Source organism: Mchenga conophoros, linkage group LG3 (genome assembly GCF_057382185.1).
Source record: "Mchenga conophoros isolate Kocher_MC1m ecotype Shallow Benthic linkage group LG3, M_conophoros_male_GT1.1, whole genome shotgun sequence".
NCBI lineage: Eukaryota > Metazoa > Chordata > Actinopteri > Cichliformes > Cichlidae > Mchenga > Mchenga conophoros.
In genome coordinates this window covers 40,505,600-40,521,109 of record NC_140528.1, presented here as the reverse complement: position 1 = coordinate 40,521,109, position 15,510 = coordinate 40,505,600, and the positions used below count along the sequence as shown (strand labels likewise).

The 15,510-nt window shown below is 38.6% G+C and overlaps 2 protein-coding genes and 1 long non-coding RNA gene across 3 annotated transcripts in view; all 3 read left to right on the top strand.

Annotated features, from left to right (window-relative positions):
- Positions 1 to 15,510, top strand: part of LOC146578644 (uncharacterized) — a 51,698-nt gene that overhangs the window by 19,175 nt on the left and 17,013 nt on the right. The window lies entirely within an intron of this gene.
- On the top strand, positions 967 to 4,865 carry LOC146578646 (programmed cell death 1 ligand 1-like). Its single transcript, XM_085269075.1, has 3 exons — positions 967 to 1,233; positions 2,613 to 2,972; positions 3,211 to 4,865. The coding sequence occupies exons 1-3, from the start codon at positions 1,164 to 1,166 to the stop codon at positions 3,375 to 3,377; spliced, it is 597 nt and encodes a 198-aa protein (XP_085125201.1). The 5' UTR covers positions 967 to 1,163; the 3' UTR covers positions 3,378 to 4,865.
- Positions 6,145 to 15,330, top strand: LOC146578645 (low affinity immunoglobulin gamma Fc region receptor III-like). Its single transcript, XM_085268923.1, has 8 exons — positions 6,145 to 6,208; positions 6,634 to 6,669; positions 6,805 to 7,071; positions 7,151 to 7,396; positions 7,483 to 7,653; positions 9,862 to 9,933; positions 11,256 to 11,342; positions 14,578 to 15,330. Exons 1-8 carry the CDS (start codon positions 6,178 to 6,180, stop codon positions 14,619 to 14,621), a joined length of 954 nt encoding a protein of 317 aa, XP_085125049.1. The 5' UTR covers positions 6,145 to 6,177; the 3' UTR covers positions 14,622 to 15,330.

Sequence of the window (15,510 nt, the reverse complement as noted above, 5' to 3'; positions counted from 1 at the left end):
GTTTGATCTGTGGCTCTGTGGTACAGAGGCCACTTTATCCAAAGACTTTAAACTTGTTACATTTTATTGTTTGATTTCTTAACTATTTTTTTAAACTTTTTTTTTATCAAGTGGAATAAATCTTCAGTGTGTTCCTTTTTACATACTGAAAAAGCTGATACTGAACTCGGACTTTTTGTTTTTTTATCTTTCAGTGGATAATTTCAAATTTTCCATCCTGATGATCAGAAGAATGTTTGAGGGTTTCAGAGATCCTTCAGAACAACAGTAAGTGTTTAAAACGACGTCTTTCAGTCTTTTAGATAATCTGACAGGTTGACTGAAGTCTGTGAGCTTCAGTGGATTAACAGATTATTAATATTGATCCAGCTGAACGAGGATTAAAACTTCACTTTACTGGTTACAGATGACTGTCATGTGGAGTTAGTGTGAAGTATTTGATTTACTGGTTTTTATTTTCTTTTTTTATTTTAATTTTCTGGTTTCATCTGTGAAAACACATTATTAAAATTATTATTATTATCATTTAATCTGAAGATCCAAACGATGTCAGACTTTATCTGACACAATATAAAGAAGAAAAAAGAGGAAGTGTACTCAGTTACTCCACTGTACTCTGATTACAGTCATGTGATTTACAGGAAGTGCTGCATCAGCTGCAGGTGGTGGACAAAGTTCTCCAGATCAGCTGTGGTTTTATGGAGGCTCCAGCTAAATGCTGCCTCCTCCATAGTACAATATAGATTTTTATACAGTGACGTAATTTTGAAGTCCTTTGGCTGATGATGGTCTTTAGTATGTAGCTGATGATTGATGATGAGAGAGGTTATGTTTGTGTTGTTCTGCGGAGATCATTCAAGAACTGAACCTGTAAAACACTCAGACCTGCTTTAGATTTCACCGCTTTAGTAATGACGCACTTATTTATGATCGTCCTACAGCGCAGCGTAACAGACGTCACTCTAATGCGACTTCCTTAAGAGATTGAAAGTGTGGCGTTTGAACGAGTGGCTGAAAAACAAATGTTTCAGCTTTATTTAAACCTCAAAGTTAACCTCATGTAGTCAGTTTTAACTCGGGTTCTGTTATTAACTGAAAATACCAACAGACTCAGACTTTTAGAACGAACTAAGAGTCAGATCAGCAGAAACAAAAACACGGAAATGTTTCCTGTAACTGCGTCGCTCTGCTCGACTTTGCTGATTGTCGGTGTCTTCGTGTTTGTCTCTGCAGGTGAGGTTTATAAAACAAACGGTGTTTCCCTCTGAGATAAAGAGGAATAAACATCAGCCTGGTTTACATGTTACTTCCCAAACATTTAGTTTCATATTCAATCAGTTTGTCTGCTTGTGTGAAGACATCACGAGGTTTGGTGGTGTCTGTGTGCAGTTTCCAGCACAGAGATAAAGAAGTGTAATGTGTGTGTCTGTGTGATGTGTTGTAGTGTCAGGAGTCAGTATGCAGCTACAAAGCTTTTTGTTCAGTGTATACAAACAGCTGTAGCTCCATAAAGGCAGCATGCAGAGACTCACAGTGTCTGATAATGAGAGGCTGCTTTCTCTCACACATTATGTTCACTTATTATCAGCTCATGTTTCACTGTATAAGTGTTTATATAACACAGCTACTGTCATCCACAGTAATCTCCTCATTTATTGCATCCCTTCAACCCTCTGAGTTTCCGACTTAAAATTAAACTGACCCTGTATTGTCAAAATATGAGATTTGGGAGCTTCAGCAAAAAAAAAGCACAACTCAAATTCTAGGCAGTGAAAAATAAAATAACAGAATAATTAATTGTATGACAAAATCTTGTTAATATAGATGGGTTAGTGTAATTTTAATTTTCCCATCCTGATGATCAGAAGCGTGTTTGAGGGTTTCAGAGATCCTTCAACAGTAAGTGTTTAAAATGACGTCTTTCAGTCTTTTAGATAATCTGACAGGTTGATGAAGTCTGTGAGCTTCAGTGGATTAACAGATTGTTCATGTTAATCCATCTGAACTGGATTAAAGCTTCACTTTTCTGGTTACAGATGAATGTTGGAGTTAGTGTGAAGTATTTGATTTACTGTTGGCTGGTTTCATCTGAGGAAACACATCATATGAAATGAATTCAATGTTTTTCATCATCTGAAGAACTAAAAGATGTCAGACTATATCTGACACAATATAAAAAAGAAAAAGAGGAAGTGTACTCAGTTACTCCACTGTACTCTGATGCTGCATCAGCTGCAGGTTGTGTAAATATTTTATTTATTCTGTAAATAAAATAATAGAACAATTAATTGTATGACGAAATCTTGTTAATATAGAGTGATGAAGGTTGTAACTGACTTCTGTGTCAGTAGTAATAGATTAAGGTCAGATCTCTGTAGGGTGGGGTGCAGTGGTACTGTGTGATATTAACAGCATTTACTGTCATAATGATCATGTGTGTACTTTAGCATCAACAAAAGATTTTTTTTAATTCTTTTTTTATGTATATCGTGCACGGATGTACTATAATTTAATATATGTGCAAACACTCCTCATTCCATCTGGCTGCTGAAGAAGTGAGCAGTTGCACTTTGACCTTTAACCTCTCTGCTCTGTGTCGTTTCCTCTTTCAGACCAAAAAATCATCACAGCTGAATCTGGACAGAACGTCACTCTGCCATGTCGAGCTCCAAATAACAACATCATCTTAGGTGTAGAGTGGAACAGAGCTGACCTGGGAGATGAATATGTGCTTTTTTACCGAGATGAACAATTTGATCCAGTTAACCAGCATCCATCATTTAAGAACCGGGTGGATCTGCAGGACAGACAGATGAAGGCTGGAGACGTGTCTCTGATTCTGAAGGATGTGACGATTAATGACACTGGAGCATACGAGTGTCGTGTCTTCATGAGAGGAACAAACATAAGGAAAAGAGCAAATCAGGATGGTGACCCCATCAGCATCATCACACTGAGAGTCGTTCCTCCAGGTGAGTGAGTAGAGCTGAGTGTGTGTGTGATCAGAGGTGAAGCTGCTTCCTGGTTGTTGATGTTTGTTTCTAAAGATGTTGTTGATGAGACTTTGTAGAAAGCAGCTGGTCTGAGTGATGTGATCAGAGTGCAGTAGATAATGTCTGACAGCAGTTTGAAGAGCAAATGGATTCTGTTCTGTTCTTCACTCATCACCTACCTGACAGCTGACACCTCACACCTGTTTCTCACCTGCAGGTCACACAGGAGGAGGCACAGAGGATGGAGGGAAGGAGGATGGAGGGAAGGAGGATGGATCTGTTGGACTGAAAGTTGGTCTGTCAGTTTCTGCTGTGCTTGTTGCTGCTGTTGTTGGTTTTTTGATCTACAGAAAACATAAGCAGCAGACTCAGGCTCCATACTAGCCGCCTGAGTAACTGCAGCATATTTGAAATGTCTTTAGTTTTTATGATGATGTTTGGTAAGAGAAGCATCACTATGGTAAAATGGAGTTAAACTGCCCAACATCCAATTTGTTTTTTAAAAAATAGCAGGTTGAGAAGCAGGACCTGCTGATCTGTCAGCCTGAGACTGGCAGGGATTTATAAAAACAAACACATTCTTTAATATCACTTAGACTGTAAGTGATGACTTTGTTTGTTTTGTTTTTTTTATTCAGTAGGTCAATAGCATAAGATGATATATATTATATGTTGAAAGTGTTAAAGCCTACACTGTTTTACTAAGTGTGTGAATATATTTGGCCTTCGGTATTTTGTAAATAATAATACTTTGCAGTAATAGTAGTAGAAAAGTACTGCACAGCATCTCCACCACTGTTTTTATATTTTGCTTGGAAATTTGGAATTAGTTGTAGACTTTTATTAAAACGTGCAAACGTGTGAGTATAGAGGGTTTATGCAAAAACGTTCTAACAAGCTGAGAGTCTATTTGGTGTTATCAAAGCAAATTCTTGACTAATACTTTTCAACTGCATGTTTTCATATCCTGGTATGATTTTACTGCACTGGCAATGTTTTGGGGATCATTGTCATGCTGAAAAATGTATCTGCTGCCTATCAGACTCTTTCTAGATGGTATTACACGGGGATCAAAATCTATTGATACTTTTCTGTGTTCATAATTGCATCACCTCTAACAAGTTCTCCAACACCACTGAAATGCAACTTCCAACCATGACAAAGCCTCGACTGCAGCCCTTAACGAGATCAGTTTTTAGCTGATACCTTATTTACAATCACATTGTTGTTGCATAAATAATATTTTATGCACTGACAAAGTGTCATTATTGATAATTATTATTTATTTAATTAAAGAAATCAATTAAATCTGCAATTTTGTGACTGGCTGCTGGTAACAAAGTGCCTGTTATCTGTTATCCATAGGCACAGAACTGGTTCCTCCCTTGAGTAAGGATTGTTTTTTTTTATATTATTTTTTTATGGTTGAATAATTCATCAGTCAATGTTAAGTGTCCTAAAGAACACAAACAAGATTCCCTGTGTAAACTGGACTGGACTGAAAGTTATTGGAAACCTGTCATATCAAACAAACCAATGCAGAGATCCACAGTCACAGATAATTACAGACACTCAACCAAGTACAGAAACACTGTGTCATAATCTGGTTATTAATAATCTGCCTAATAATGTTCAGGATCCGTTTAGCAGCTATTACTGAGTAAGCTTTGTGGTAGATATTATGAAACCAACGAGAAATCTTTTCCAAGCAGCTACAGAGCTACAGATCTCGCTGATCTGTGAAGCTTTGACTTTTCCTTCCATTTACAAGACTTTGAAGTCTGTAACTTCTGTTTAAATATTGCTTGTTCATATATTGCTGTTTATTTATTTTTATTTCTGTTTATTTTTAATAAAACGTTGCAAACATTGGTACTAGTTTTAATGTTTATTGATTGTTTATGCTGCTGTGAAATATGTTCTGACCTGTTGAACTCATGTTGGCACATTTTATGAGCCGAAATTAGTCGAGGAACACACACACACACACGCGCGCCTGTTCAGCTATCTTAGTGAGGACCTTCATTGACATAATGGTTTCCCTAGTCCCTTACCCTAACCATTCAAAACGAATGCCTAACCCTAACCATTAGGAATTTTTTTTATTATATTTTTTTATATACACATACCGCTCTTCCCGTTAACTCATAAGTTGAATATCTACACAGTAACTTAATACAAGGACCAGTCAATTAGAAGGCACGTCTACAGTATATACCAAAGAGGACCTTTGAGGGAAGGAGAAGAGGAGCAGAAAAAAGTTGATCGGGAGCTTTAAAGGAGAGTATGGATGACCCAGCGGCCCCTAGGACTGTGCACCAAAAATCTTTAACACAAGAGAACTAAATCAAACCCTCTTTATACCTAACCATAAACTAATTGAAACCCTGACTAAAAGAAACTCAATTTTGAGCCTCAAAAAGGCCTTCAAATTTGAGAGGATCGCGAGTGTGTCCTCACAAGTGATTGTTGGTTCTGCAAGTATAGTAGAATGCAGATTTCGGTCTTCACAAAGATAGCTAGACAGGAACACACACGATCTGACAGGAATACGAGATGATGAAAACTGATGACAGAGTGGAAATCTGCTTAGAAGCTGTGAATAAATTGAAGTGATGGTAAATGGTAAAATGGCCTGTTTTTGTATAGTGCTTTACTAGTCCCTAAGGACCCCAAAGTGCGTTACAGATTCAGTCACACACACATTCACACACTGGTGATGGTAAGCTACATTGTAGCCACAGCTGCCCTGGGGCGCACTGACAGAGGCGAGACACACTGACACACAAGACGTGAGTTCACACTTAAACATGGTGGAAACAAAACAAGGCAACAATTGTTTGTTGAACGGATGGTTTTCTTTTCTTAGGTGTGACCTTTGATCTTATAGAGTGGTATGAGTGTTTGCCCCCCTTTCCTGATTACCATTTTTCACACTTAAATGTTTCAGATCATCAAATTAAATATTTGACAAAAATTACACAGTTACGGTGCCGAATGTCTGATGTACGTCATCGCGTTAAAATTAACATGTTTGTAGTTTATAACTTGATTTTTTTATTTAAAATTTAGTCCCGACCTCTGTGTTTGAACCAATAGAAAGCTGGTATTCAGAGGAAGAGGGCGGGCTTTACTTGGTGTCAGTGACAGAAATGAAAAAAAGCTCAAATGAGTGAGAAGGACGATGAAGGAAACATCTGTGCTGTGTCTGCTCTGTAAGTAGAATCTCTGTGTTTGTTTGAATTCTTGTACTTTGACTGTCTGCTCTCCTGATAACTGATGATGGAGGAGAAGACATGAAAAACAAATCAGGCTGAATTCAAGTTCAAACACCACGAGGACCAACTGCAGGTCTGAACTGACTCTTTATCTTTGCTCAGGAGTCGAGGAAACACAGCAGGCAGTGAAAAGATCAAATCATTCACTCATTATATCAACACAGCTGCACAGTGGACACATGAGTTTGTGGGATTTACTTTTTCAGTCGCTTGTTGTCCAAACTTTATTGAAACATGTTGCTGGCATCAAACTGAAAATGAGCAGATACATCAGAGAAATAAGTTTGTGTGTTTGTCAGCTGTTTGTGTGGAGTTGTTCTTTATGTTCACCTCAAATCAACCTGAGTGTCATTTCTCTTTAGTTCTGATCTCACTGCTGAGCTGCACAACAAACCAAGGTCAGTAACCTTCTTCTGTCACAGTTTAAACCTGACAAATGCTCACTGATATGACCTGATGTCTGCAGATGCTTTTTGAAAAAAAAAAAAAAACACTCTTAAGAGATCATCAGTTTTTCATTGTAACCCTCACAGCTCGTCTGACTGTGAGTCCCAGCAGCTCTCAGTTCTTTAAAGGAGACTTTGTGTCTCTGAGCTGTGAGGAGGACGACAGCTCTGCTGGATGGACTCTGAGGAGAAACACAAGCAAACAACAGAGGACTCAGTGTGGAACAGATGGGTGGGGGAGAATAGCTGGTTCTTCCTGTAATATCAGTATAACAGCACCTCATGACAGTGGAGTTTACTGGTGTGAGTCCAATCAGAGTACCATCAGTAACATGGTTAACCTGACAGTCACTGGTAAGCTGAGTGTGTGGAGTTAGTGTTGATGAAGCTGTGTGTAAATGGATGAAATGCTGTAGTTTGTCTCTGTGTTGAGGTGGATCAGTGATCCTGCAGAGTCCTGTCCTCCCTGTGATGGAGGGAGATGACGTCACTCTGCTCTGTAAAACAAAGACCACTCCCTCCAACCTCCCAGCTGCTTTCTATAAAGATGGCTCCCTCATCAGGAAGCAGCCTACAGGTCACATGACCATCCAGCATGTTTCCAGGTCTGATGAAGGCCTCTACAAGTGTGACATCAGCGGTCATGGAGAGTCTCCATCCAGCTGGATCACTGTCACAGGTGACACACTCACCTGTCTGTGTTTCTGCAGCTTTCAACATTCACAATGTGACGACAACTTAATGACTGTGTTTGCTTTATTTTAGACAAGCAAACCACCACACCTCCACCTACATCCACACCTCCAACTACATCCACACCTCCACCTGGTTCCTATCTTCTTCCTGCATTGTCATGTGTTGGATCAGTGTGTGTTGTGGTTCTACTGGTGTTACTGGTTCTGCTGGTGAGACGATGTGTTCACAGGAAACCTGAAGGTGAGACTCAGACTTCCTGATCTTTCATGTCTGAGTTTGTTTAGTAGAATAAAGTTCACATTCATATAAGGTGAGAGTTAGAAAACTGCATTTCAGATGTGTGGTTATGATAATCTACATATGTTACCATTTATACATATATACTCCTATTTATTATTATTATTATAATATATGTTTTTTCTCCATTACAATTTATCCGTACTCACATTTCTACAAATTACACATGTAGGGGAGGCCGGGGATAGTTGTAACGTGGGTCAGTTGTAACTAGAGATGGACCGATCTGATATTACGTATCGGTATCGGTCCGATAGTGACTTAAATTACTGGATCGGATATCGGAGAGAAATAAAAAATGTAATCCGATCCATTAAATATCAAAAATGACATCTCGATTTTACATGTGTGGTTTGGTTTTAGGGAATGATCTAGGCAGTTATTACATTTGTTTTGTATTTACACTTCAAGTCTCTGCAAGTAACTTTGTTTCACATTACAAATTTAGAATTTCTTTCACCGTTTATTTTGATTAAAGGTTCAAATAGAGAATTTGTATTCAGTTCTTTTCCTGTTAGATTTGGATCATTTGAAAGAGGTAAAGCTGCAGGAGAGGACATCCTAGAAGACATCATATACAGCAATGTTAAGATGTCACAACAACAACAGATAAACAAAGCAGAGGCAATATTGTGTTTATGTTTTTTTTTTTTAGATGAACTGATTAAACTGTGTCTTTATAAAATTAAATACTAGCATGCAAACAAAATTTAAAAAAGTAGAATTCCACTTGAAGTCCTGAAATGGAGATTTTGTACATGCAGTAAAGTTATGTCTCCCTGTATTCATATAGAAAGCAACTTCAAAATAACTTAATGTAACACATTTCTGCTGAGTGGTTCAACCTGCTTGTGTTAGAGTGTGGTGAACAAGGATCGAAAATGCAAACACAGAAAGTCAAGGGGAGTTGAGCAAAAGGCGAGCCTTTTATTGAACTGATGAGCTGGCAAAACAGAAATGGGAAAGTCAAAAGAACAAAGTAATTAAAACTCAATGTGCCTAGGAGACACTGGGAGATGTAAAAGAATGACCATAACAGTGTGATATGGCAACAACAAGCAGGAAGAGAGCAAAATAAATAGAAGGCAGGAAAATCAGGATACCTGGGAAGAAATTGAGACACAGGTGAACAGAATCTAACGGCACACATGAGAAAAAAGATTAGCAAATAAAACTGGAAACTGATACTAAAACCTACACGCTAGACACAAACCTACACACTAGACACAAACCTACACACTAGACACAAACCAATGGTAAACAAACATGGGCTTGGAGAGAGTGGACAGAAAAGGGAACTACAGCCAACTACCTGTGAACAGCTGAAAACCATGAATACTTGAGACCCTAAATTCTCTCATAACTGCCCATTAAAATACTTTAAAAACCTTCTTATCATGCTTAAGCTCTTTGGCAGAAGCCTTTAGGAGGCATCTGACAGCATGATAAAAAAGACACAGAAAAAATTAAGAATGAGACAGGTACACATGCAGTGAAACACTCAAACAGCAGGGGTCTATGAGGTGAACTGCAGAGATGCAGGATCCCACAAAACATCTAGGCGGTACAGCCAATCAAGGGCAATAAATAACATGAAAACAATTATTAAATTATATAAGGGATGAGAACTTTATGACGCATGTGAGAGGTGGTCAGAGGTGTGTGCTATTGTGAACAAGAAACATATATTTTATTTTATTTTTACTTTTTTATTTTTATCTCATTTTTTTATCGGACAAAGAAAAGTTAGTGTATTGACTGTTGTTCTGTGTGGTGGATTGTGTACTTGTGGTCTGTGGTTAACTGAAGCTAACAGCTCTGCAGTTCAGCATCCTGTATGAGATTTAAAAAAAAGTTGAACAAAAAGGTGTCCCGTCACCTTAGATGGTGTGATATTTAGGTGTTGAATTTAAAAACAGAACAAGAAATTATTAATAACTGGATGAAGTTAAATTACTTAAATTGTTAATAATTTTAGTTTTTATGGCCTCACATGATGACCACATACATCCATTCTATCGATGAGCAGTGAGGTTGTAAACATAACTTTGACTTTTAATTTGTGTTGCTTCAAAGCTTTTTTCTGCCTGCACTGATGTCCTGTGTGTGTTTTACTGTGTAGAGACTGATCCAACTAATTTGTCTACTCAGCAGTGAGAACTGAAGACGTCAGTTATGGACAAATCATCATCAACGACAAGAAAAACAGATCAAAGCCGAGAGGTAAGCTGCTCTTCTTTGTCTCCATCATGATTCTCCTCTTGGACAGAAGTTGAGGGTTTAAGTTAGGTTGTAGGAAAACACGAAAATGCTAATGCAGTGATGGTCAGTAGCTCTAATAAACAAACAAACAAACAAAAAATCACGGAAGGTTAAAAATGTGTGAACTAGCATGAAAGCACTCCTGTTGGACTTGGAGGTCTATAAGTTTAAAAATGATAAAAATGAATTAGCCATCCAGCTAAATGAATGAATTAACAGTACTTCATAGAATTTAAAGCATCCTGTGATGACAAACTAAAGTGTAAACAATGTATTTTCGGTATTCACACCTTCCACACCCTGATGAATGGGAAATAAGAACACTTCATTCACATGGAAAAGTTCAATTTTCCATTGCCAGGATTCATTCATGGACAGGAAAGCTAGTTTTCACATGTAAACAAGTCATTCAGTATTTGTGTCTTGTGCACCTCTTATCTTATTCTTGTCAGAAACACTTTAAAATGTTTTGTTTTTATTGCTGTGCTGGTCTGACAAAAGTAAAGAAACATAGTTGATACAATGCAGCTAATAAAAAACTTGACTAAAGCACCCAACCTATCCCTATCCAAAGTCAAGACCAGGAAGAAGCGCTGACATAGCTCTCTGCAGCTTTCACTTGATTTAAGCCGATGCCATATGATGATATAAGACTGTTTTCTTAGTGCCACATTTGGTTTTAACGTAATGGTGTTCACACAGGTCCACCTTAAATGGATCAGATGTGAGGTTGGTTGTAACTTTTGGCCATGCCATAACTCAACATGTGAGCAAAATGCCCAGATGTGTCTGCTGTCTTGCTTAGGCACAAGCATAAGTTGTTAGCAGGGTGAACATTGTTAGAATTAAATTAATTAAATGTCTGAAGAAAGAGACTGAAGAGACCAAATGTCCTTTAACAAGTTCTGTATGTTTAACCACAGCAGTTATTTCCTGTTGTTGATTCTAGCGTAATGCTGAAGGGGCTTCTCACCACTGTGAGTTCTGGTTTGGCCATGGGAGTGTTCATGCTATGAGAACTTGTTTGTTTGGTGCTCTGTGGTGAAGTGTGTCAGACTGCACTGAGATGAAGGTGCAATCTCTGTGGTTGTGCACCTTCGTCTTCACTCAAACAGCTACAAGTTCAATGCAATTAATTCTAGTTTCTCAGCAGAGGTGTAAAGAAGAAAAAAACTGTGAAAACCTGCAGCTAGTTGCAGAAGATCTAACTTAATCTCTTCATAATTAAAATTAAAAAAATATTATCAGAACTAAACTATAATTTGTGTGTGTTTTTCCTTCAGAGCGTGATCCAGCTGTAATCTACTCAGCAGTGAGAACTGAAGAACTCAGTTATGGTCAAATAGCTGTTACACCAAAGAGGAAAAGAGGTACAGCTGCTCTTCATGTTCAACTTTGGGCAGAGACAAGTGTTTCTGGTCCGCATGCTAAGCTAACCACATCATTTCTCAAGCTTAGGACATCAAACACTTTTATCGTCATCAAAATGTAAATAAAGTCAAACTTTATTGTCATCTCTGCTATACACAGTACAGTATACAGAGAGACGAGACGACGAGGTTCCAGTTACATTCAGTGCAAAAGATCAAACAACAACAACAACAACAACAAAAAAAAACAGCTAGAGCAAGAACAAGAATAAATATATAGACCGGGGTAAGGGGGGTATATACACTTAGAGGTAAAGGGTCAATAATATTCTAAATATTTATTTGATTCTCTGTTAAATTTGTAATTTTGCTTATTTACAAAGAAAATTTTTTTATGTTTTCATTTTAATGGAGAAAGACAGAATATTAACCAAATAAATAAATAAAAGACACATTAATTAAAGCTACAAATTGATATCATTGAGGGAATAAGTATTAGACCCCAATTAAAACTTGATTTAGTACTAAAGGGGTGGCCAACTCCAGGCCTCTAGGGCCGGTGTCCTGCAGGTTTTAGATATCATTACCAGGCCTCTGGAGAACTTCAAGAAATGTTGAGGAGGTAATTTAACCAGGCAGCACGGTGTTCTCCCTGTGTTTGCGTGGGTTCTCCCCGGGTACTCAGGCTTCCTCTCACAGTCCAAAGACATGCAGTAGTGGGGATAGGTTAATTGGTCTATCTAAATTGCCCATTGGTGTGAATGTGAGTGCGAATGGTTGTCTGTGTCTCTATGCAAGCCCTGCAACAGACTGGCGACCTGTCCAGGGTGTACCCCACCTCTCGCCCTATGACAGCTATGACAGGGATAGGCTCCAGCGCCTCCCGCGACCCTGGAAAGGATAATCGGAAGCAGATGGATGGATGGTAATTTAGCCAATTGAATCAGCTGTGTTGGATCAAGGACACCTCTAAAACCTGCAGGACACAGGCCCTGTAGTCCTGGAGTTGGCCATGACTGTAGTACTTGGTGGAGAAGTCCTTGTTGGCAAGGACAATACTAAGACATTTCTTGTAGTTGGTCACCACATTTCAGGAGGGATTTTGGCCCACTCATCTTTACTGAAACTCTCTAAATCCTTTAGGTTTCTTGGCTTCACCTCAAACCTCAATAGATATTTTGTAGGACTGAGGTCAGGAGACTGGCTCAGCTTTAATGTGCTTCCTCTTTGTTTCCCTTGTTGAATGTTTTGGATCATTGGCATACTACAAGACCCATCCATGAATCTGATGGAGGAAAAGAGGTTCTCTTCCAAGTTTTTTCTGTACATGGTACCATCCATCCTTAATGAGGTGAAGTTGTCCTGTACCCTTAGCAGAAACACAGGCAAAAATCCCAATGCTACCACCTCCATAGTTAACTGTGGGATGGTGTTCTTTGGACATACTCAACATTTTTCTTCCTCCAAACAGTGGATCGAGTTAACACTGAGTTGAGCTTCCAAATTAATTTAGGTTTCATCTGACTGCAGCACTTTCTCCCAAGCCTTCTTTGAATCATGTCAGTGTTCACTGGTAAACTTAAGACAGCCTGTACATAGGACTTTTTGAACAGGGGAACCTTGTGGGTGCTGAAAAGGTCGACAAATTATGACATAGCATGTTACCAATGTTGTTCTTGGTGACTTTGGTACCAACTGCCTTCAGATCATTAACAAGCTACTCCTGTGTGGGCTGATCCACCATCTTTTCTCATGATCATATTTACCCCATGAAGCAAGATTGTGCATGGACCTCCAAACAGAGGGCGATTGATGTTCCTTATATTTAACTTTGAGTTTTGCAAAGCTTGTCTGGAAATAAGCAGAAGTGTTTTATGTTAAATATGGAGATTGTGTATCTATTATCCTGTCCTGTTGAGTGGAAGCAGACAGTTTCCTATTCAGTTGTGGCATAAATTATACCCAAACAAACCAATAGCAATGGTTCTCAATCCATATACTTCCTTCAGAGCATTGGCTGTAGCAAGCCCCATGCACTATGCCAGCTGTCCCCAACCCCCGGGCCTCAGACCGGTACTGGTCTGTGAGTCGTTTGGTACCGGGCCGCGAGAGTTGAGGCTCAGGTGTGAAATGTATAGTTTTCAGGGTTTTTATTGGTTTTCAGCGTTATTTTGTTATCATTTTTATCATTTACTCTGTTTTCCTGGGTCTTTTCACGTGTGTTATGAATAAATTTTCTTTTTTTCGGTACCGGTACTAGTTTTATTTTGTTGTATTTATCTGCGACACCTTAAAGGCTGATCCATGAAAATATTGTCAGGCATAAACCGGTCCGTGGCGCAAAAAAGGTTGGGGACCGCTGCACTATGCAATACTAACTACTGCATTTCCACATTATGACAATTTAACACACACTAACTGGCTGCAATAAATCTGCTGATGTTGCTGTGTCTGGATGTTCTTTTAAATCTATCTGCAGCTTCTGTCTCAGTAGAAGCTTTTTTTGGTCACCATAGATACTGTCTCATCATATGAAGCTCACAGTACCTGTGGTGTACCACAAAGTTCAATTTTAAAACAATTTACTGGGTCAAAATTTACACACCCACGCCTCACTTCACTGCACTACTGCTCACCTTTACTCTCTGAAACCTCACTGCTCTCTCACCCAGTGAACATGTCACATAGACAGAGAGAGAGAGACAGACAGAGACAGAGACAGAGAGAGAGGCTTATTTGTCTTATTTGTCAGTAGAAGAGGTGAGGTATACCTTTGAAAGATATCCAGTCTATCATAGGCTGTTTTTTCTGAGTATGAAACGTGGCTAAATCTTGCAGCAAAATCACATGACAGCATGAAAATATGTATCCAGCAAACAAATCCTAGTTTATGAAATCTCCACCCAGTAATGAACAGAATCAATATTATACAGGTCCTGGTTTTGTGTTTTTTCTGTGAGAACCTGGAAAACAGCAAAATATTTGACTTGCAGTGTCGCTGAATATAGTTGATGCAAATGTTTCAGCTCTGTGGGTTCCAGGTTTGACATTTTGCATATTTTAAGATGCAGCTACAGTGTGGGTGATACAGAAGCTCTGTCAGCTGTGTCTGAGCTGGTTTCCAGTAAAGTCTGAACTGTGTGACACAGAGAGGTGGAGATTAAAGCCTTGATTGAACTACAAAGCTTGTAATGATGTCTCCTGTTGTTTGAACTGTGTGTGTGTTTGTGTTCAGACTTTAAACCAGAGCCAGACGCCATCTACTCTTTACTGAAGTAGTCCACCAGTCCAACCACTGACGTCCAGCTGCTGGTCTCTAACTGGTCCTCCCAGCACCTCAGACCAGAGGACATCCACATGTTCAAAATATTTTTTAACATATTTTATTTGTTTTTCTCACTTATTTAGACTCATATTATTAAAAAAAAATGCTATGGCAAGTCTTCTGACTGACGCGCAAGCGAGAGCACATATCCCCTATCCTCGCCTTGCTACACTGGCTGCCAGTACGTTTCTGAATTGATTTTAAGATCTTGACGCTGGTTTTTAAAACATTGCATGCACTAGCCCCTATATATCTTTCTGATCTTCTAAGTTGGTATACTCCGGTGAGATCTTTGAGGTTTGCGGACCAAATGCTTCTAGTTGTCCCCAGGTCTAGGTTAAAACACAGAGGAGATCGGGCTTTTGCTGTGACTGCTCCGAAAACTGTGGAATAAACTGCCTTTACATATCAGGAGCTCTCCAACACGGATACTTTTAAAACTCATCTAAAGACCCATTTTTACTCCTTGGCTTTTAAGTCGGTATGAGTCTGTCATTATTTTATTCTTATTATTTTCTTATCTTGGTTTTACTTTCCTTTTAAATTTTATCTGATTATTATTTTGTACAGTTGTTTTTTTTTAAAGTGCTATATAAATAAAATTGATTTGAAAAATAAATAAATTAAAAACACATATCTTACTGACTTTTTCTGCCATGGTTATGCCAGATTAATAAAGTTTTGTTTTCATTTCTTTTCCTCGTGTGGTTCTGTTGGTTTCACTTAGGTGCAGATGGAAAACCTGACTTCTTCCGGTTTGGTTAACCGAAGCATGTCTCATTTTACTGCAGAAAACAAAGAATAAGCATCAAACCACAACAGAAGCAAAATTCACTCAATTAA